General features: G+C 41.8%; 1 protein-coding gene across 1 annotated transcript; it reads left to right on the top strand.

Moving 5' to 3' along the window:
- LOC147230724 (sphingosine kinase 1-like) lies at window positions 1-21954 on the top strand. The gene is made up of 5 exons (XM_086154223.1): window positions 1-611; window positions 10394-10543; window positions 14983-15077; window positions 15817-15932; window positions 17591-21954. The coding sequence occupies exons 1-5, from the start codon at window positions 185-187 to the stop codon at window positions 18411-18413; spliced, it is 1611 nt and encodes a 536-aa protein (XP_086010349.1). The 5' UTR covers window positions 1-184; the 3' UTR covers window positions 18414-21954.
- The last annotated feature ends 1107 nt before the right edge of the window (window positions 21955-23061 follow it).

Here is a 23061-nt window from a genome sequence, read left to right as displayed (position 1 = left end):
CACACAGCACCGGGAGCGCTTACCGGCGGGACGGCGGAGCTCCATCACCGGTGCCGTTCCCGCCTCCGGTCACTAGGGAGAGACTCTGAACCGGGGGAAAGCTCGTTGGCCCCCGGGTCCCACAACAGCGGCGGCGGCGGCGGCGGCGGCGGCAGCAGCGGCGGCGTCGCTCTCTCCGCCCGGGATGGAGAAGGACGCCTCCGAACCGGACGCATCCCGCCGGCGGAACGGGGCGGCGGGGATGCTGTACGGGGAGTTCACCGACGCGCTCAACGACAAGGTCCGGTACTCGGTGAGCTTAACGGAGAGCGCCCTGACCGTCCAGAGGATCTCCTCGTCTCCCGGCCGGACCAAGGTGGTGTTTAACCTGAGCGACTGCGTCGGATGCCGTGCGTCCCGGGGCTCGGACGGCGCGGACGAGGGCGCCTACTTCACCGCCTATTTCTACCCGTTGAGGCGGCGGTGGATGAGCGCCGGCGTGGCCCGCCAGCGGCTGGAGCAGCGCTTCCGGGTCGCGCTGGTCCAGGACCCGCTCGCCAACCTCCGGGAGGCGGAGAGGTGGGCGAGTGCCATCACGGACGCCTCGGTGCTGCAGGCGCCCCGGAGAGACGGTGAGCCTGGGTGGGCTACGTTTTTAAATACTACATTCACTCTTTTATTTGTTTGTTTTTTTGAACATATATTTATTCTTACAATATTCTCATCTCTGTCCTGTGGAATTTTGTGCGCCCCCCCTTGAGCCTGGCTGGGCTACATTTTTAAATACTGCATTCACTCTTTTATTTTTACTTTATTTTTTAACATATATTTATTCTTATAATATTCTCATCTCTGTCCTGTGGAAATATGTGCCCCCCCCCCCCCCCCTTGATCCTGGCTGGGCTACATTTTTAAATACTACATTCACTCTTTTATTTGTTTGTTTTTTTGAACATATATTTATTCTTACAATATTCTCATCTCTGTCCTGTGGGAATATGTGCGCCCCCCTCCTTGATACTAGCTCGACTACATTTTTAAATACTACATTCACTCTTTTATTTTTATTTATTTATTTGTTTATTTTAACATATATTTATTCTTATAATATTCTCATCTCCTTTCTGTGGAAATATGTGCCCCCCACTCTTTGAGCCAGGCTGGGCTATAGTTTTTCATACTACATTCACTATTTAATTTATTATTATTATTATAATTTTTAGCATATTTATTCTTATAATATTCTCATCTATGTCTTGTGGAAATATGTGCGCCCCCCTTTGAGCTTGGCTGGGCTATATCTTTTTTAATATTACATTCACTCTTTTATTTGTTTATTTTCATTTTTAACAAAAATTTGTTCTTATAATATTCTCATCTGTGCCCTGTGGCAATATGTGCCCCCACCCCTTTGAGCCAGACTGGGCTATATTTTTAAAAACTACATTAACTCTTTTATTTATCATTATTATTATTATTTTTTACAAATATTTATTCTTATATTATTCTCATCGCTGTCCTGACGATATATGTGCACCCCCTCTGATCCTGGCTGGGCTACATTTTTTTAATACTACATTCACTCTTTTATTTGTTTATTATCATTTTTAACACATATTTATTCTTATAATATTCTCATCTCTGTCCTGTGGAAATATGTGCCCTCCCCCCTTTGATCCTGTCTGGGCTACATTTTTTTAAATACTACATTCACTGTTTTATTTTTCATAATTATTATTTTTTTTTTACATATATTTATTCTTATATTATTTACATTTCTGTTCTGAGGATATATGCACCCCCCCCCCCCCCCCCCCATTGAGCCTGGCTGGTTTACATTTTTTAAATACTACAGTCACTATTTTATTTTTTGTTATCATTATTATTTTTACATATATTTATTCTTATAATATTCTCATCTCTGTTCTGTGGAAATATGTGCCCCCCCCCTCCCTCGAGCCTGGCCGGGCTATATTTTTAGATACTACATTCACTATTTCATTTGTTTTTGTTGTTGTTGTTTTTTTAACATATATTTATTCTTATAATATTCTATGCAGAGAATAGGGTTAGATGGAGGAGGTTGAATCGCTGTGGCGACGGCTGAAGGAAAAAGCCCAAAGGAGAGGAAGAAAATCCTTATAATATTCTCATTTTTGTTCTGAGCAAATATTTGAGCCCCCCCCCACCCCTTTTTTGTTTGCTTGCTAACAAATAATAACAAAAAAAAGACATCCTTGGTGAAAATATTCTTTTTTTTTCTTTATAAAGTTTCACGCTGTGTGGAAACCACAGTGGTGAATCCTTTACTGCTGAAGGCAAGTCGAAACTTTTCGTCACTTCTTGGTTTTTCTTAAGAATATTTAAATTGTACATACACCCATAAATCAAACAACATGACACAATGAAAAAAAAAATCTAATTTATTCACGATTTGTTTTTGTTTTTTGTTTATGAGTGTAGCAGCAGCAGCTTAAGTCTGCGCAAATGCACCCTCAGCCAAATCTGACTTTTCAGCCCCCTCACAATAAAAGACTATTACGAATACATTATCTAAGGGGTGGAAACAAAACCATCTGACCCTGGGCATACACACACGTGCACAAACGTGCACACACTCCCACGCACAAAGAATTCCTCATGCTATGATAGCACATAATGTGCTGTTTCATGTGATCCAAACTTGAAAAACCGCAGTCCACCTGGGCAGTGAACGCCTCTTGTTGCCTCCCCCGGGGTCAAAGGTTGACTGTTCGAGAAATGTTCTCTCAGCCAGTTCATGACATCATTATTTGCACAACATGGAAAAAGTTTGAATCCATTCATGTTTTTTTATTCTTTTTTTTTTTTTGTGTGTGTGTCGTAGCAGTCTGCACAAATGCAGCCTCAGTCAAATTTGAGTTTTCAGCCCATCGTGATATCAGACTTTTGCAAATATGATACCTCAGGTTTGAAAACAAAACCAGCCAACGTGCAAACATTGCGCACGCAATGTATACTTCATGCTACAATAGCACAAAATGTGGTTTCATGTGATCCAAACTTGAAATACCGCAGGCCACCTGAGCATTGAACGTCTCTTGTTGTCAAGGATGGGTGACTGTTGGAGGAATGTTTTCCGAACATCTCATGACAAATGAGCCATTTCACAAGGTCCGTATCCACAAAATCAGGTTTGAGAGAACCAGCCGTTAAATAACCTGCTCTACCAGCTTCCATTCATTTGTGCTTCGGTTTAAACTTCCAGTGCGGCCGCCGCTCTCGCTTCATTATTTCTGCGAATTGAGCTCCCGCTGAGAATTTATTGTTGACGGGCGGAACGTCGCATCAAAACAAAACCCTTTTCCATCCCGCGATCACGCAGCTGTGTCTAATTGGGCCTCATCACATCTTCCCCCTGTTCAAAATGCACTGTCTTCAGGTCCTTCGTCTCCAGATCTCATTAACAACCTCCTTGCAAGTCTGCAGTTAGACAGTAATTAACATGAATAGGCTTTGAAAAGTGTTTATGCCTCTAATTATTCCCATTCCTCAGTTGAGAAGCGGGCGTGGTGTGTGTGTGTTAGTGTGTGTGTGTGTGTGTGTTAGTGTGTGTGTGTCGGGGGTGGTGGTGGTGGTGACACAGCTTTTCGGCTCCCAAGGTTGTTCATCATCAGGCTACAATGTTCTTGTTACAAGATATCATGTTAGAGTGTTTTTATACAGAAACATCTATCAGTTCAAAATAGATGTGTAATATTATCGTGCGCAGACTGCATCGATTTTGGTTAGTTTCCTGTTTTATGTTTTTTTTTTTTTGTTTTTTTTTTGAGGTATTTCCCGTTTTAAAACTTGGTGATTCAGAGTTTTTGTCTCTTTGAATGTGTGCAGGTCACACTAGCGAATTATCAAAAACACTGAAAGACAAGACAACATCAATTTTTTAACAGTCAATATGAACTCCTTGCTGATTTTGCATTCATCTCACGCTCCATCATATCCCAGGATGTATCTTCTCCTCCTCCTTTGGGCTTCTCCATCTAACCCTATCCTCCTCTCTCACGACGTCCATCCATCTTCTCTTCTGGTCTTCCACTAAACCTCCAATTCCGGCGTCCGTCGACCGATATGGTCCCCATCCCTCTATGTTCTGATAAAATGCTTTCGTGACCAAAGTGTCACCACGTTGTATCGTGAGTCCATCCGTCGCTTGAAATTTAGAGCAAAAAACACGCAAAACGTGGTATTTCAGACCGGAGTGGATCGGAGATGTGGAGTTTGGAGGACGGGGAGTAAACCGGGCCGCAACGAGCAGCGATAAGAAACATTCGTCCGTCTTCTGGTGTGAGTTTCAGCCTGCTTTACTGGCAGGCAGATGGTAACCTGAGCGGTAACCGGCCCTCCCACCGCTAACCTCCCGCTGGACTCAAAGACCTCGACCATCGTAAACTAAGGAGCCGGTGCAACTGTCTAAACACTTTGCTGCATCTGGCGACTCCTCGCGTCTTCGGAACACCGATGTGATCAGATCTTTAATTTACAAGCTGTTTTTTTTTAGCGTCCGAAACACGCCGCGGCCGATAATGCGGTATTTAACGGAACATTATATGGATTTAAATGAAACATGCCGTGCTAATAGATGCGGGTAGGATATGGTAACGCTGCGCCGCCGCTCTTCCTGTAGAGGGTGTATGAAAGTCAGCCGCTAATCCGTCGACGAGTGCAAGTTAATTGCATGTGATCTCATCTGGCGTCGCAGATGGAAAGGTTGGATTAGAGGTGCAACGGTGGCACAAGATTCGTATTAGCGGGATTGCTAAATTGAAAAGTTTGAACGCGGTATATTCGCTATTTAATGAGGCGAGGTATAAACGACCGCCTTGCCGCGAGACGGCAACCGCAGCAATTCACAGTGATTTGGAGAACGTGTTGAAATCTATTACCCCGACGGTCCCGCCGGGTTTTATTCCGACTCATTGGAATGAATGAGCCGTAAATAATGAAGTGGCTGCTTACTAAATCAAAGCTGCGCCTCCAAGTTTGTATCTCATGCATAGAAGCTCCTCATTTAGACTGCAAGTGAAGGAAGGAGCCGCTGACCCGCTACCGCTAATCACACCGTCAGAACATGAACCCGTTTTTTCTAGTTTTAGGGGTCTAATATCTCGTTTCCGAGATCAGATATTCTTTTGTTATGGATTAAAAATGAGGAGTTATTTGTCCCCTTGTGATTTGGACGTGATAGGGATTTGTTCTTGAAATTAAAAGAATAATTGTTAGCCTCAGTGACGCTTGTGTTGTATTTAACAAAATGTCTGCATCATTTCTTGTGGAGTATATTTTCACAGTAATAATAATTATTACAATAGAAAATAATACAAAAAAAAAAAAAGGCTCACAGATTTTCATCATTTTTTTTTTTTTAAATAATTTTCAGGTACATTTTTGCTGTTTCTTTTATTCTTTTCACCGGCCTTCACCTTTGCTTTTCTACATTTCTATTTTTCCCATTTTCCCACATTTTAACATTTAACAGGATTCAGAGGATTTGTTCATTTCATTGTTTTAACATTAACCATCACAGCTGAAAAAAAAACAAACATTTGAACCACTTAAGTATATTTATAGCTACCTTAAGCTCCTTAAGTGTCAGAATGATCTTTGCTTAAATATGTGTCAAAGAAGTTGAAGTGAGGTATGCTGTGTTCCAGACCTGCAAAGACAATAGTGTTTTGGGTCAGCAGGTGTGTGTGTGTGTGCGTGTGTGTGTGTGTGAGATTTTTTCCTCCCCCGAGGCTTCCATGGTGGAGCAGACAGGCCTCGTCTGCATCACCAGACGACCTTTCACCCCAGCCGGCGTCTCGGTCCCTCAGGGGTCTTTGTCTTCTGCTGTGTGACACATGACTGTGATGGCCTGTCAGGCCACACACACACACACACACACACACACACACACACACACACACACACTGCCACCTAGCCCTTCTTGGCGGGTGATGCCCTGGTGGGCAGCGGTGTTTATGCTGTCAGCCTCCACGTCTGCTCGCCTGCAGACACTCGACCAACCTTGACATTCAATTTATTTATAGGCAAGTCACTCCTGTTCGATTAAAGATCTCACACACCGATTTAGACAAAATGATTTATTTCTTATTTCACTCATTCACGATCTACACCAGGACTCGGAGCTTTGGTGGAGGCTGAAGCCACATCGCCACCTGGAGAGACATTCAAGCATTCACTCCCTCATTTCAGGTCATACGAGCGTCAAACACTTTCGTTGTGTGTGTAAAACTTTCATAGTCTTTTCTGCAATAACCTGGATTTATCAGATATATGTGCTTATGAATACACATGTATAAACGTTACACTTTTTTTTTTTTTTTTTTACATACAATTAACTTGATTTTTTTTTCCTTTTTTTAATCTTTACCATTTTTTTTTAAATTTTATTTTTCATTATTCGTTCTATTTTGTCCTATTTTGACTCTATTTAAAGCAATTTTTTTCCCTTGGGGTTCAATAAATTATTGTGATTGTGATTTGGAGAGAAACCGCCGTTCATCTTCTCACACACACATCATGTGCAACCGTGCAACCTTTCACTCCGTCATGCACGAGCCACATAAAGAGATAAAACTCGTACATTATGCAGAGCCACGCAACCGTTCTCACCCTCGTTCACATGTCGGGGCAAACCGGGGTCTCCGATGAACCGACGGCATGTTTTTATGCAATTTCTTGCTTAAAAATAGAAATGGAGCGACATGTCGGAGGGTTCGGTGAATTTAACATCAGTTCTCTGCCGATGTGTTCTATCAGGACATCCGTATAAGAATTTGCGAAGGTTATTGCAGATCATGTTTGAGCAGTTTCAGCTGGAAATGTTGATATTTTTATTACATATGTGTTTTTAGTTACAGTTGATTTTGATCTTGCATGGCTTGAAATGATCTTACTGAGCATCCCAACATCCGACCTTCTCGAACACACACGTTATTTGACATTTTTATTCACAACTGAAAACATGGATCTCTCTGACGTTAATTTAAGGTTTGGATTTTTCTAACATTTCATTTTTATTTTTATTTCTGACATGTGATAAGCCAGTTCAGCCGGTTGCATCATAATTAGATTTAATTGACTGTGGCTGCTTCAAAAAGAAACTCCAATTTGCATTTAATCAGAAACTCTCATTTGAACATTGTACATGTACGTATAGTGTATAAGAATATTTTGTTTCTCAAATATTGATAATTGATCAGAAGATCCAGCATCAACTCAGGTTCTGATTCTGATTTAAGATGAATCATGAATTAATTCATTCATGTTTTCACCGCATGTGTTTTTTTAAAACCCGCCTTGTGATGAACTTGTGATAATGAGGTTACTTGTTATCACTGACACAAGTTCACTCTCTTACCTGTGTGTGTGCGAGCATGTGTGTGTGTGTGTGTGTGTGTGTGTGTGTGTGTGTGTGCGCGCATGTGTGTGTGTGTGTGTATTTGCATACCCATGAAATACACACAGTGCAGACTGTGTTGGATGGAATGTGGCTGCAGGTATCCGACTTCACACACACACACACACACACACACACACACACACACAGACACCAGTTTGTGACCCACAGTATCCCTCACCTCTTTTGTGTTACTGCCCTGGTTTCCCTTTCTCATGACAAATGCACACACACACACACACACAAGTACACGTTTCAATTCATTTTTAAGTTCAATTTTTAATTCATGTTGAGCTATTTTTAGCCAATATTTAGGTCAATTTTGACAAATGCCTTCAGGAAAGATTTACTTCCATTTGGACATAAATGATGAAAAAAAAAAAATAGAAAAAAAAAAATAAAATAGAATTATTTTTTTTTTACATTTTTCACATTTTTTTTTTTTTTTTATATTTCATCACTGTCATTTTTCTGGATTTCCCCCCAATTATTTTTGTATTGCTTTCAGATTTCAGTCGTCTTATCTCACTGATAAACGTTGCTATTCCGTGTTCATTGTACCATCAATGTAAAATGGTTTCTAACGATAACACGGGTGTGTTTCTGCCACATCCCCCGCTGTGGTTCGAGTGTGATATTTGAGTTTCCACAGGAGGATGCTGATATTTACTTTTAGATTTAAACGTCAAGTTTGACCTTTCAAAGGTCATCTGTGTTGTTCAGCCGGACTCCCTTGAGTGAAAAACCCGTTGCGAAGCTCTTTGACTGCCAAAATGCCACTTTCCTCTTTTGTGACTGATATTCTGGAAGTGTAGCGGCCCTTTGTGTTTACGTGCTACATTGTGCAATAACACAAGTAACGCACAATGGTGACCCTGTGTGGGTGAATGGAGCCACAGTTTAGCATGTGCCTGTGTGTTTTCACACACTTCTAACGAGTTCGTGTCTTTTCCTCAGAGGTATTTCCATGACGGAAGCGACGCAAATTGCATGGAAATGGACGCATCACGGCTGATACTTGGGTTGTTTTAACTTCTCTTCAGTTTATCATTAAATTCCGAAACCGACGTCCATAAATTCCTGATAAAACTCTGATATTTCATCCGTCGACTCCAAAGCCGGTCAGAGTGCGCCAGTCCAGCAGAGTCATGTTGTCATGGTAACGCTGTCCGTCACCCCTTTTTGGGCTCCGCCGCGGTCATTTAACAACAACAGCTCGCGGTTTTTGGAAACACCAGACAAGGGTCATCGATCCCGGGGACATTTTTTCATCTTAAAATAACCGACTTTTCACCATATCATGACAGAATGCATCACGCGGTGAAGGTTCTTGGTTGGAGTCCAGCGTCTGTGTGCAGTTTGCAATTTCCTCTCCGGTTTCCTCCCACATTCCACAGCCGTTCAGGGGGTTGATTTAAGTGTGAATGACCCGTAGGTGTGATTGACAGGGAAAGTTCTGGTCCGGCTGGAGATGCAACCCTGTTCGGTTCGTGTCCTGCATCGTTCCAGACTGAGACAGAACTGAGGGAAATCCACGCTGTCGTTGCCTTTTTATTTACTCCAAAGAAATGACTGGGAACGGATTCATTTCCTTTATGAAGCCTAAAATTTGCCTAAAATTCACACGTACGGTAACGCTACAGAACGCTTCGATGACGACAGATAGCAAAAAAAAAAAAGAATATTATACACAACGAGAAGGCTTGGTTTTAGCTTTATAAAGACGCCACATAAAGACTTTTCTTTCTTTAAGTCACCTCATCACATGAAGCAGTTTCTGCCTTTATTTTATCAAGTATATTTTGTTGTCGATGACGACAGATAGCAAAAGCCTCATATTATGTTAAGGGTCAATTTCACCCATTAACCCTTAACATAATATGAGGGTTAAGTTGATTCATCTCATGAAGCAGTTTCTGCCTTTATTTTATCGAATATATTTTGTTGTCAATGACAAAAGATAGCAAAAAAAAGAAGGATTTTATACAAAACGTGTTGGTGTTCAGAAGGCTTGATTTTAGCTTTATGATGACGCCAGATAAAGACTTTTCTTACTTTAAGTTGATTCATCTCATGAAGCAGTTTCTGCCTTTATTTTATCGAATATATTTTGTTGTTGATGACGACAAATCGCAAAAAAAAAAAAGAATATAATACACAACGTGTAGGTGTTCAGAAGGCTTGGTTTTAGCTTTATGAAGACGCCAGATAAAGACTTTTCTTTCTTTAACCCTCATATTATGTTAACGACATAACATAATATGAGGGTTACATCGATTCATCTCATGAAGCAGTTTCTGCCTTTATCTTATCGAATATATTTTGTTGTCGATGACGACAGATAGCAAAAGCCTCATATTACGTTAAGGGTCAATTTCACCCACTGGGTCAATGGGTGAAATGGGTCAAATTGACCCTGAACATAATATGAGGGTTAAGTTGATTCATCTCATGTAGCAGTTTCTGCCTTTATTTTATCGAATATATTTTGTTGTCAGCGGAATAAAGGGGGCTATATTGTATTTCTGAAACATTGTGATCTGAAGAGTAATCTCAAAGTACGGCAGTCAGATAGATGTAATGTAAATGTTTATGTAAATTTTTGTGAGCTTAGAACAATGTTTCCATGTCATGACTTCTTTTTAGGGTAACCGATGTGAAGGACTTCTTCTTCTGGCTCCTCCATCCAACCCCGACCTCTGCATTCTCCTCTCTCACTTCAACTAACTTCATGTCGTGTTCGTCTCCTCCTCCTCCTCCAGCTATATTCACTATCCCTCCCTTGTAAACATCCAAACCTTCTCAGCCTGACAAACATCTAACGCGCCGTCCCTTTGACCGACTCACCATTTTCCCCTCCGCTTCCTCCCGCTTTGCTCGCCGTCCCGTCCCAAGCGGATATTCGAAATGCGAAAAACGGCGGAAATTCACGTGAGTGTTTGCGCTCAATGTCGGTGTGTCTGCGTGTCGCAGGTGTGACTTACTGGGAGGTGCGTCGGCCGTGCAGAGTCATGATCCTGGTGAACCCTCAGAGCGGGCGAGGCCAGGCTCTCCAGCTGTTCGGCGACCACGTGCGGGGGATGCTGACTGAAGCCGCCGTGCCCTACACGCTGGTCATCACAGGTCACACACTCACATCTCCCTCCCGTGCACGCACGACACACACTTTGGCACTAAATAGGGTTTAAGGGATTAAACCTTCAATCTCACACCAAGAAGTAGGTCATCCCTCTTCTCATAAACACACATAAATAATCAAAGTGTAATTCAGTAGCTGCTACGCTCTTCACGCGCCGACGTGCACGGTTGCGTCAGTGTCGTTTCATAACGTGAGGAATGACTGTTTTTGTCGAAATGTGGGTTTAAACACGGCGTCGCAGCTTCCATCCCGCAGCAAGACGGTTACCGGTTCGATCCCGACGGGAGGCTGCACGGGTTTCCTCCGGGTTCGCCGCTTTCCTCCCACCATCCAAAGACACGCAGGAGGTTCCTTGGAGACGCTAAATTGGCGAAAGGTTATTTGTTCCTACATGCGGCCCTGCGATCGACTGGCCCGACGTTCCAGCTCCCCTCGGTGCAGGAGAAGCAGGATGGATTATGAATACATTCAAAATGATAACAAGACGGTCTGCTAGATAATAATAATAATAATAATAATAATACATACGATTTGTATAGCGCTTTTCATGGTACACAAAGACGCTTTACAAGTTTACAAATATTACAAAATAGACAATATATATGAAATATACAGATAGGCAATAAAATAACTATACAATATATAAACAGGCAATAAAATATGTATTTCGCCATCTGTAGTCCTGGACAATACAAATATGGACAATACAAATAGAAAAATGTACAAAATAGACAATGCATATAAAATAACTATGCAATATGTAATACACTTTACAAATACTCCATTTTTAGATTGTTCCTGACAAAAAATCATTTTGTTTCCAAGAAACTGATTGAATCAGCAAGAAAGTGCATTGCAACCAGCGAGAAATGAATTTTAAATGTGAGCAAAATGTGTTTAAAAAAAAAAAAACATGAAGAAACTGCATCAAAATATGACATTAGAAAGAAACCCAATGAAAATCGACAAGATTTTTTTTCCTGAAAAATGCAAGAAATGTATCCAGTTACCAGAAAATGTCAAAAATCAGTGTTTGTAAACTCCGACCCCAGAGAACGCTGTGGAGTTTCATCAACACTCCCAGACGCCCTTTCTGTCGCATATTTCCAAAACATTCACATTATTTGTCCTCTGACTCCACACCTGATTATCTGTGTAACACACACACACACACACATACACACACACACACACTGCGATTTGGTGGTCCCCTATAGCATTGCGTTCTTAGTGGCCGGTGGTATTTTATGACCTTTAGCGGTGCCAGTTATTGTCATCAGACTGCGGCGACCTCTCTGAAAACCCAGGAACAGGGAAAAGGCTTCAATGCCAACAGATGTGGAGAAAAAAAACTCCATGCCAAGTAACATGTGACCTTTTAGTTACCTCTGGAAAAGCTGCATAAAGTAATAATCATTTTAATTTGTGCTTCCAGGATTTTTATGTTATGTAGTCCTGGTAATTTATTGCAGGTTTTATTTCTTTTAATCGTGGATTTCAAATGCTTATGCATTTATTTTAATGGGATTATTTTGCCTTTTTTTTTTTTTTTTGTCATTTATTGAAAATTTTCTGCCATTTTGTAATAATATTGGAGCAGTTTCTTGCAGTGTTTTTCAGCTCATCTCATCCTTTTGTTTTTTTTTAGCCAATTTATTTTTATTTCCGGTGATTCTCGTTCTCAATTTGGACAGGACCAGTTATTTTGCCATTTTTTTTTGTCATTTATTGAAAATTTTCTGCCATTTTGTAATAATATTGGAGCAGTTTCTTGCAGTGTTTTTCAGCTCATCTCATCCTTTTGTTTTTTTTTAGCCAATTTATTTTTATTTCCGGTGATTCTCATTCTCAATTTGGACAGGACCAGGGTAAGGAGGTAAAAAAAAAAAAAAAAAAAAAATTTTTCAGGCAGACCTCCGGGACTTATAGGTCAGCCTGAAAATGTCCGCGGGGATAAAACAATCTGTGATTACCGAGACGGACCCAGAAGAAAAAAACACCAAAGCAGATCATAAAAGACGGGAAGAATTCGTCTCAGTTATCGGTTTCGGTCGTAGCGGCCAATCAGAAATGGGCGTTAGGGGGGGATTAACCGGCGAGCCCCTTCGCCAGCGCAGCTCGGTGGCCGATGTATCACACAGTCTTTGCCCGAGGAAGGACAAGCAGCGATGGAGGCGTCTCTTGTGCCTGCATGTACCTTCTACATACTGTATGAAGCTTCCAGAAGCTTCACCCCGCTTCACCTCAGCGTGGCATGAAGAAGAAAAGACCTGCTTTTAAAGTAAAACAACCCTAACGTTTTGTTGCTTTGTATGAACGTCGGATTTCACGCATCTCGGCAAGAGAACGCCGCGTGTGATTTATTAAGTTGTGCGATGGCGTGTTTGCGACACCTGAATAAGGAAGTGGCGGGGAAGTAAAGCGTCAGCTCCTGCTTCGGCGTCGTCGACGTGCTGAGTCAGCGGTTTGTTTCTGCCGCTGCTGCTGCCTCTGCCTGTCAACACGGCACTGCATCGCACACACACACACACACACACACACACATGCAAACACAAGAGGAAGGTTGAAAGTTTTCAATCAATATTTCAGGTGAAGCCGCTGTCAGAGGGTCAATAAGAATAAAACAACTTTATTTATCCCGGCGTTTCTTTGCTGCTCCGGTTCCTCTAACTGTGCAAGAAGCATCACCACCAATATGAAATATGTAAATAAAATGTTTTACTAAAGCCTGTACAGGAAGATTGGAAAGCGACAAAAATAAAAATAAAAATGATGAACATGGTAGGGATGAAAACAACAGCATCGTCAACCTGGGCAACCGTAATAACAACAGCAGTGAAAACCAACATTTTGATAACAGGAAAATTGATAACAAGGACATTGTTATTGTTGTTGTGCCAGAGTTTAAATTAAAAATATAACAATAATAAATAATAGTAGGAAGGAGGGAGAAGAAGAAATAACAATAAAACCATAAAGTGTCAAAGTCAAGGCTATAAAGTGTTTTCAGGTCTTAAAAAGTATTTGAATATTCTCTTCAGCTGAAGAAAGAGGAATAAAAAAAGAGTTAAAAAAAGGTATTTAAAAAAAATTAAAATTTTATAATTAAAATGATAAAAAAACATCTTAATTTCGAGGTGGGGTTTTAATATATCCTGGATGACGCAACTTTATTTATCCCGAAGAAAATTGTTGTGCCAGAGTTTCAAGTAAAAACATAACAATAATAAACAATAGTAGGAAGGAGGGAGAATCGCTCACGCTATAAAAATACTGATTACTATTAACTCTTAAAACGCCAACAATGAATTAAATGTAAAGCGATGACAAATTAAGACAATTACAAATAAGAATAAGAATAAAAACAACTTTATTTATCAAGTAAAACATAACAATAATAAATAATAGTAGGAAGGAGGGAGAATAAGAAATACAAATAAAACTATTCAGTGTCAAAGTCAAGGCTATAAAGTCTTTTAAGGTCTTAATAGTACTTAGTGTCTAAATAGTTCTTAGCGCTGCACCAGTTTGGCTCCACATTTTCTATTTCCTAGTAACTACCAGGCTAATGAGCTGACGGCTATTGAAAGCAAACATTTGTGTACGTTTCTGCTGATTTTTGAGACCGACGGTTGCAGTTCTTCGGTAGCCCGTTAGCCATCTCCCGCTAATTATTTCTAGCTTTTGACCAAAATGTTCATCCCCATTTTTTCGGTTTGTCGCATCTTCCTACATAATTTGCGAAACCATGCAGTCATTCATTCATTCGATATATTTCCGGAGGGGCTGAAGCCTATCTGAGCCGTCACTGTGCCGGAGAGTCGGGGTTCACACAAGATGGAGGAACGTGGAGAACCCGGAGGAGACTCCCTGAAGAATCAAGAATCGCTGGAATCAAACCGTGCCACCTGCAGAACCAGTCCAAACAGTGTAACCCTCGCCGCTTAGACAATTTAACGCCGTCCGTATTTTTTTTTTACGGTCGTCTCTTCCATTTCATCATCGGCGCGAAAACACAAAAAATTAACCACCTTCCGGCTGGAGCATCAGCTGGCGGGAAGCGAAGACTGTAATACTGGTGGGACGAGCGGACCGACCCGCCGGGACCGCCGTCGTAAAACTAGGCTGAACAAATATGGCGGTTAACTAACACACACACACACACACACACACACACGCATGCAGATATTTGCCAGCCACAGATGTTTGCCCGGCAGTTAAGCTGTTGAGTGGCCACTGGATTGGCTAATGTGATACGTCTGGCCTGATAAGAGAAATTGAATCTCTCTTCCGCTTAATCTCCCTGATCCGGCCCTGGAGGCCGGCGATGAGAGGACAGTGTGTGTTTCATTCTGCCCTCGTCCGTCCCTATTTGTTTTCCTTCCTTACTGAGTCCGACACAGTTTCTCTTTTTGTCCATCAGAGCACCAGAACCACGCCAGGGAGCTGGTCCGAAAGGCCGACCTGTCGCAGTGGGACGCCCTGGTTATCATGTCGGGGGACGGGCTGCTCTTCGAGGTGCTTCGCTCGCTGTTTTCCAGGGATATGATTACATTACATTACATTATATTACATTACATTACATTACATTACATTTGGCAGACACTTTTATCCAAAGCAACTTACAATAGAGGACATAAGGACTGCAAATACGCTTGCAAATACAAGATGCACAGGAAATATACAGAGCAGTAAGATTGGGTTAGTGAATTTTTTTTTTTTTTTTTTTTTGACAAAGACGTACACACACACACACACTGTATAGCCTAACTTGCTGCCTAACCTGATCTGGGGCATCAGCGCAGTAAAAAGTCCTGAAAGAGAAAAGTTTTTACCTGTTTCTTGAAAGTTGAGAGAGATGATGCTCGTCTTGTTGCTTCCGGAAGTTTGTTCCACCACTGAGGTAGTAGAACTGAGAGCAGTTTTGCCTGAGATCGCTTAGAGCGAGCAGAAGGTGCTGCTAGTAGGTTTGTATTAGAGGAACGCAGCTCTCTGCCGGGAACACAAGGTCTTATCATTTGGTTCAGATATGCTGGACCTGTTCCTGAGGTGGTTTTGAAGGCCAGGGTCAGGATCTTGTGCTTGATCCTGGCAGCTACTGGTAGCCGGTGCAACATGATCCTCAATCAGTGGGAGAAATGTCAAAATAACACCGGTTGACACGCTAGCGTTTAAAGAAAGGGGTCATAAATCCGGCAGAGATTGTAACAATGTGTAATAATGTATCACACCTTTGTGTTTTTTCTTTTTCTTTCAGGTGATAAACGGCCTGATGGAGCGAGAGGACTGGCAACAAGCCATCCGGACCCCTTTGGGGATCCTCCCCGGTGGCTCCGGCAACGCCCTGGCCGCCTCCGTCCACCACTACGCTCAGTAAGTCAGTCCGTTAATGAGTCATTTAAATGCATGGACCAAAAAGTGTAAGGGGAAGAGCAAAGAAAGAAAAAAAAAAGAAAAAAAAAAAAAGTAACCTTTCTGGTTCTTAAAAAAGAATGATTTATCTCATTTCGGCGTAATTATGCTAAAGGCTGACTGGGCGCGCGGTCTCTCCGGAGGGAGACAGTGGAGCGATGTGGAAGTGCTTCACTGAGCAGCGGAGGTCATTTTGGGATGTTGATAACTCTCAAAGCAATGATGTAATGGTTTGTGAAACCGTGCACGCTCGCCACGAGCGACTGGCGTCCGGCGCGCCGCCGTCACATCCCCCTCTACTGGACGCTTGCAGGAAAAGACAGAAAAGTAGCAGTAAAAGCGGCGTTTCTTTGCTGCTCCGGCTCCTCTAACTGTGCAAGAAGCATCACCACCGATATGTAATATGTAAATAAAATGTTTTACTAAAGCCTATATAGGAAGATTGGAAAGCGCGAAAAATACAAATAAAAATGATGAACATGGTAGTGATGAAAACAACAGCATCGTCAACCTGGGCAACCGTAATTACAACAATGTAATGTAAATGTAAAGCAATGACAAATTAACATAATTACAAATAAGAATAAGAATAAGAACAACTCTATTTATCCCGAAGGAAATTGTTGTGCCAAAGTTTCAAGTGAAAACATAGCAATAATAAATAATAGTTAGAAGGAGGGAGAATAAGAAATACAAATAAAACCATTCAGTGTCAAAGTCTGAGTATTTGAATATTCTCTTCGGCTGAAGGAAGAGGAATAAAAAAAGAGTTAAAAAAAAGGAATCAAAAAAATTAAAAATTTTATCATTAAAATTATAAAAAAACATCTTAATTTTGAGGTGAGGTTTTAATATATCCTGGATGACGCAACTTTATTTATCTTGAAGGAAATTGTTGTGCCAGAGTTTCAAGTAAAAACATAACAATAATAAATAATAGTAGGAAGGAGGGAGAATAAGAAATACAAATAAAACCATAAAGTGTCAAAGTCAAGGCTATAAAGTGTTTTAAGGTCTTAAAAAGTATTTGAATATTCCCTTCAGCTGAAGAAAGAGGAATTAAAACGAGTTAAAAAAAGGAATTAAAAAAAAAATATATATATATATATAATTAAAATGATTAAAAAAAAACAAAAAAAAACATCTTTATTTCGAGGTGGGGTTTTAATATATCCTGGATGACGCAACTTCATTTATCCCGAAGAAAATTGTTGTGCCAGAGTTTCAAGTAAAAACATAACAATAATAAATAATAGTAGGAAGGAGGGAGAATAAGAAATACGAATAAAATATAAAGTGTCAAAGTTGTGCTATAAAGTATTTTCAGGTCTTAAAAAGTATTTGAATATTCCCTTCGGCTGAGGGAAGAGGAATAAAAAAAAGAGTTAAAAAAAGGAATTAAAAAAATTAAAAATTCTATTAAAATGATTAAAAAAGCATCTTTATTTTGAGGTGAGGTTTTCAATATATCCTGTCATGGATGAGGCATCGGGTCACGCGTTATCTCGCAAAGAGAAAATCATAACACCGATGCTTTATCAATATGTTTCGTATGTAAAATGGCGGACGGCGGGAGCGTCCGAGCGATGGCGCCGTCACGCGACCCGATGTTTCCGCAGGTTCCCCCCGGCGTGGAACGAGGAGCTGCTTCTGAGCTGCGGGTTCCTGCTGTGCAAAGGCCTGGTGGGTTCTCTGGACCTGGTGTCCGTCCACCTGGCCTCCAGGCGACGTCTCTTCTCCTTCCTGTCGCTCGCCTGGGGTTTCGTGGCCGACGTGGACATCGAGAGCGAGAAATACCGCCACGTCGGCGCCATCCGTTTCCTGATGGGCACCCTGGTTCGCCTGGCGACCCTCAGGGTTTACCAGGGCAGGTTAGCCTACCTGCCCGTGAAGGAAACCTCCAAAGGGGGCGTCAGATCGCAGGGTCCGCCCTCCGCCGCGCCTCGACGCCCCTCGCTCCGCTCCTCCCTCGCCTCTCCCGATTCCACCGCCACCAATTCCAACCGAAACACCGTCTCCTCCGACGCCAAAAGCCGCCGGGCGCCGCCGGACGCTCCGCTCCCCGACCCGGACCAGCCCGTCCCGGAGAACTGGACCGTCGTCAAAGAGGAGGACTTCGTTTTGGTGCTGGCTATTTACCAGTCTCACCTGGCGGAGGATCTGTGGACGGTCCCCGGCGCCGCCGCCGACGACGGGCTGATCCACCTGTTCTACGTGACGGCGGGAATCTCCCGACCCGCGCTCCTCCGCCTCTTCCTCGCCATGGAGAAAGGCGCCCATTTGGCGTGCGGCTGCCCCTACCTGGTGTACGAGAAGGTTACGGCGCTGAGGCTGGAGCCGGTGTCTCCGCAGGGCGTGATCACGGTGGACGGGGAGATGGTAGAATACGGGCCGGTTCAGGCGCAAATCCACCCCGGACTGGCACGACTCATATGCGGATGAGCTCAGATTATGTTAATCGTTTTTCCGGCCCAAGAGCTTTCTCGTTTGGCCTTTTTTGCGCTCGGTTTTAACGTCCACGTGTAAGCTGTGCTTTCAGAAGTGCCAAAGACTTTTTAGCAGCCTTTGGAAAGTCCTCTATTTTTCTACAAAAAAAAAAAAAAACCCGTCCTATTTTTTAAACGCTCCCCCCCCGTCCTCCGGTTCCCGTTTCTGTTCGATTCAGGGTCAAAGCCATGGATTGTTTCCCCCTCGCCGCCGCTGGCTGGTTCCGGCTTAAAGGGGGAGGGATTGCGAGTGTGTGCATTAGAGAGACGGATCTCTACGTATGTGTGTGTGTGCAGTCGAGTGTGTGTGCACGAGGAGCTTTGGCACACAGCGGCGGTGGGGAAGTGCATTGTGCGCTCCGCTGTCGGGCCTCATAACCGTGACACATGCGAGGAGAGGCACGTTTTGAGCGTCCCGGGAGACTCCGGCGAGGAGAACCACGCCCTCCGCTCGCCAAACAGCCGGCCGCCGATCTTCCTCCGAGGCCTGACGGCGCCATCCCCTCCCCGTCTTTTCAAGCGGCGGGATTTGTGACTCTTCAAAAGGGAACCGTTCCTTCGGGCTCCGTTCTTCTCCTTGAGGATCGTCTTTTTTTAAAACATCTGCTCGTTTTACCTCCGCGATGAAAGTAACGCCGGAATCGGATGGATGATATTTACACAAAATAGGCTTTCATTTTGCATGTACAATAAGGTTTTCTAGCTTGGGGGAAAAAAAAGGCCTTCGCTTTGTCGATGGGAACCGAAATACTCCGGAGCCGTTCTAAACAACCAGATCTTTCTTGAAGATGGTCATCGCTCAGTGATGTCATGCAACAAGTCCTTCGTCGGTTTCTAATTGACTCGATCCAAATGTTTAAAATGGGGAAAACCCAAAATAAAAACAACCCTCGTTCGAATGGACCCCAAAGACGGTTCATGACATCACCGTGTTTAGCGGAGGAGCGCTTAATCCTTTGGGGATTTGACGGAGACAAATCTTTAATCTTTACATAAAGAGGTCAAATTTAACTCCCGTCTCTTTTCTAGAGCAGGAAAGTTGGTTCTGCACGCGTCCGATTTCCCGTCCCTCCCATTTACCTACCTCGCCTCATCTCCAGCCACCATCAGACGCTAGAAATCTCTCTCTCTCTCTCTCCGGATGGTTCTTTGCCCATCCCCCTCATCATGCATCCCTGCGACACCGAACGAGGAGGAGGGGAATTCACTCTGCGTACGATAACCTCGCTTCTTACATCCCAAGATTGTACTCTCTCTCTCTCTCTCTCTCTCTCTCTCTCTCTCCCGCCAGTTGAAAAGTTATTAGCACCTAATGTGTCCTTATTACCAAGCTTTACACTTTACACCTGCAAAGCCCAGCTGAACACGCTTTTAGAGCTTTTCAAGTCCTGTGCAGATCTTATGAGACTTATTTCCAACGCAAGGCGGGGGCTTTCGGACGTCGCGGGACGACCGAGTGGCCTTTTCCCGGGTCGGGCGGCGCCGCGGGGGAGGAGAGGGGAGCGCAAATGTTAGCATGAGCATCGGGGCCTCGCCATCCGGTCTCTCTCTTTGGTCTCACTTCGGTTTATTTAAGGTCGCGGTGACCGCCGCCGCCGCCGCCGCCGCTGCTACGCCCACAGGTATGCAGCAGCTGAGACTCGGCTGGCTGTCTTTGCTGACCTTTGACAAAAAAAAAAAAAAAACAAACAAAAAGACCTCTCTTCTCCAGAAATAATGTTTTATTTCGAGACAATAACGTGCAGATGCGTTGTAAGAGGCTTCAAAATAAGCGATCGTCTTTTAAAGGTCCGGATGAAAACATCGGAGTGATGTGTGGAAATGCAATAAAATGACGACACGTGATACGATCATCATTTTTTAATGTCGTCGGAGGGTCTGATTCTTACCGGAGCTTTCAACTGGAAAGGATTAATATTGTATTTTTTCATCGAATGCAAAACGCTGTCATGTACTTGAATTACTCGAGCTAGAATCCGTACATTTTGATTTCCATCTTCGCTGCAGTGCCGATTTTTGCCTACAACTGTTTTTTTTTTTTTTTTTTTTGTTTCAGATTATACATTAACTGTACAAGTCAAATACAACATTCAGTACTTTGTACCAACACTGTATCCTCATTTGTATCCAGGTGCTTTACCATGATCTGCAGGCCCAAGTTATTGTTTTTTAAATAGTATTTTCTTTTATATTTTTGCAGCATACGGTTTGTATTGTTCATTACCAAATATGTGAATTATCTCTCATGAGGGTAGAAATTAGCTATGCAAATGCAAAGTCATAGTTGCAGATGTCTGGACTGAGGGGTCCCTCTGCTGGACCGCTTCTCCGGCAAACCGACTCATTTCACTTCATGCAAATTCTCCAGCTGCAACCACTGTCCTGTTTTTTGTTTTTTTTTACATTTATTTTTTTTATATACTTAATATTTTGAATTCCGCATTAACCTCTTGTCACACTTAAAATCTGACTCGCTATTGTCTTACGTAGACCAAACAAACCACGTCAAATCACTCCAGCGGGACCGAAAGAAACAAAACAAATAGCGATCAGCTCTTTTAGTTTTACATATTTTTGACTTTATTTTTATTTATTTTTTGTTTGTTGCATGTTGGTAGTGAAAAAAAAAAAAAAAACGCTTGGGATTAATTTCAATGACGATAAACTATTTAGAGCTCAGGTCTCGGGAGGTTAATAAGAGTCAACAAATTCAAATTTATAATCTATCATCAGAGAAATAGTCTTGATTCTCACACTGAAACAGCTGAAAATAGTCTTAAGTATCTGAGTAAAAATATATTATTCCGTTGTTAAATCATGCTAGATTAAATCCACCAACAGGAGGACTTGTGTTTGTCTTCGCTGTCATATTTTAAAAAGAATTTTGAAAACGATTTCTATTAATACATTGACAGTCATTGACATGTGGAGGCCAAACAATATGTAATATACTTTAAATACGTTAAACATTTTGCTTAACTCGACATCTTTTTCGAGATGTCGTCTATAACACCTATTAAAAGGACGCAAAAGATTTAATACGCAAATATGGGTTTTGTCAATTCCTGGATTGTGTTTTAAATGCGGTCATTTGAGGGTTGTTGAATTTGTCATGTTTTTAGGGATTTAAAAAGGAACTATTAAATGAAAAAATGCATTGGTGATATAGTTGATTTTTTTTTTTGGGGACCTTTTTTTTAAATAAAAGTAAACAAGCTAGTGCCTTAGTCATTACACAGGGTAGTATATGTGTAGTGCACATGAAAAGGAAAAAAAGGAATAAATTCTTTGGTCAAACTGTGTTTTATTTCCTGTCACTACGAACATGTTTGAGGGAAGCTCAGACAAGAACGACACAATAAAAATGAAAATCTGTGGATTTTCGGATCTTTGTCATGTGATGAGATAATGGCGTTCATCAACCAGGGCTCATCATGTCTTCCAACATCTTCCTCTCATGTCATTTTATGACCAATAAAATATGATTATATTGAAAAGAGGAGGTCCTGTACTTGTTTGCTCACACACACACACACACACGCACACACACACACACACACACACACAGACACACACACAATAAATTGATACAATAAATATTTAAATCATGAAAAGCGGTAATTTATATTTACCTTCTTTGTTTCAGCATGATTAGAAAACATTTCTTTGGAAGCTTCACTAACGATATCAGAAAACACACACACACACACACACACACACACACACACACACACACACACACACACACATATATAAACATATTCTATCTAGCTATCTCTAAATATTTCAATAATTATAAGCAGTAATGTATATTTACCCTCTGTTTTAGCTGATAAGAAAATAAACAGAACATTAAGATGGTACTTTTGTTTTGTAACTTGGTTCACTAACAATATCAGAATATATCTGTACACACACACACACACACACACACACACACACACACACACACACACACACACACACACACACACACACGTAAACATATCGATAGATAATGATCTATCTACAAAAATGTAATAATAAGAGGTAATTTATATTAACTCTGTTTCAGCACGATAAGAAAACAAACAGAACATTGAGATGTAATTTTTTTTTTGTAACTTGTTTCACTAATGATATCAGTGCGTGCACACACACACACACACACACACACACACACACACACACACATTTATATATACGCACACATATATATTAGTTCATTATTTACTCTATCAACGATAAAAAACAAAAAAGAAATGATGGTCCTGGTCCTTTTTATCACCAAATGTGAATTCAAAATATGCATTTTAATCAAATAATGAGTTTAGATTTGAGATGTGATGCAGCTATTTCTCCTGTAGATGGCAATCCAGCGTCTCTTTCTCTTTCCTTACATGAATCCTTGATGCCTTCAGTGCTTCAGAATTAAATGCCTTATTCTAACCACTTTAAAAAATACAACTTGAAGTTCTGCTGCTCAATTTGTCCAAAAATTTGAAATCCTGGTAAGTCAGATGCTCTCACAGGTGAAAGGAAAAGGCGAATAATCATTTCTTTGGAAATAATGATAAATACGTTGCATAAATGTGCATGGTTAAAAAAAAAAATAAAAAAAAAAA

Source organism: Fistularia commersonii, chromosome 10 (assembly GCF_037954325.1).
Source record: "Fistularia commersonii isolate RoL2024-O1a breed Wild chromosome 10, RoL_Fcom_v1.0, whole genome shotgun sequence".
NCBI lineage: Eukaryota > Metazoa > Chordata > Actinopteri > Syngnathiformes > Fistulariidae > Fistularia > Fistularia commersonii.
This window is presented reverse-complemented; position numbering and strand designations above follow the sequence as displayed.

What these genes read in the sequence shown, in the direction of transcription:
- LOC147230724 (XM_086154223.1), top strand. Translation starts at nt 185, where the DNA reads ATGGAGAAGGACGCCTCCGAACCGGACGCATCCCGCCGGCGGAACGGG. An exon ending in GCAGGCGCCCCGGAGAGACG is followed by an intron (nt 612 to 10,393) that starts GTGAGCCTGGGT and finishes TGCGTGTCGCAG; the next exon opens with GTGTGACTTACTGGGAGGTG. An exon ending in TCCGTCCACCACTACGCTCA is followed by an intron (nt 15,933 to 17,590) that starts GTAAGTCAGTCC and finishes ATGTTTCCGCAG; the next exon opens with GTTCCCCCCGGCGTGGAACG.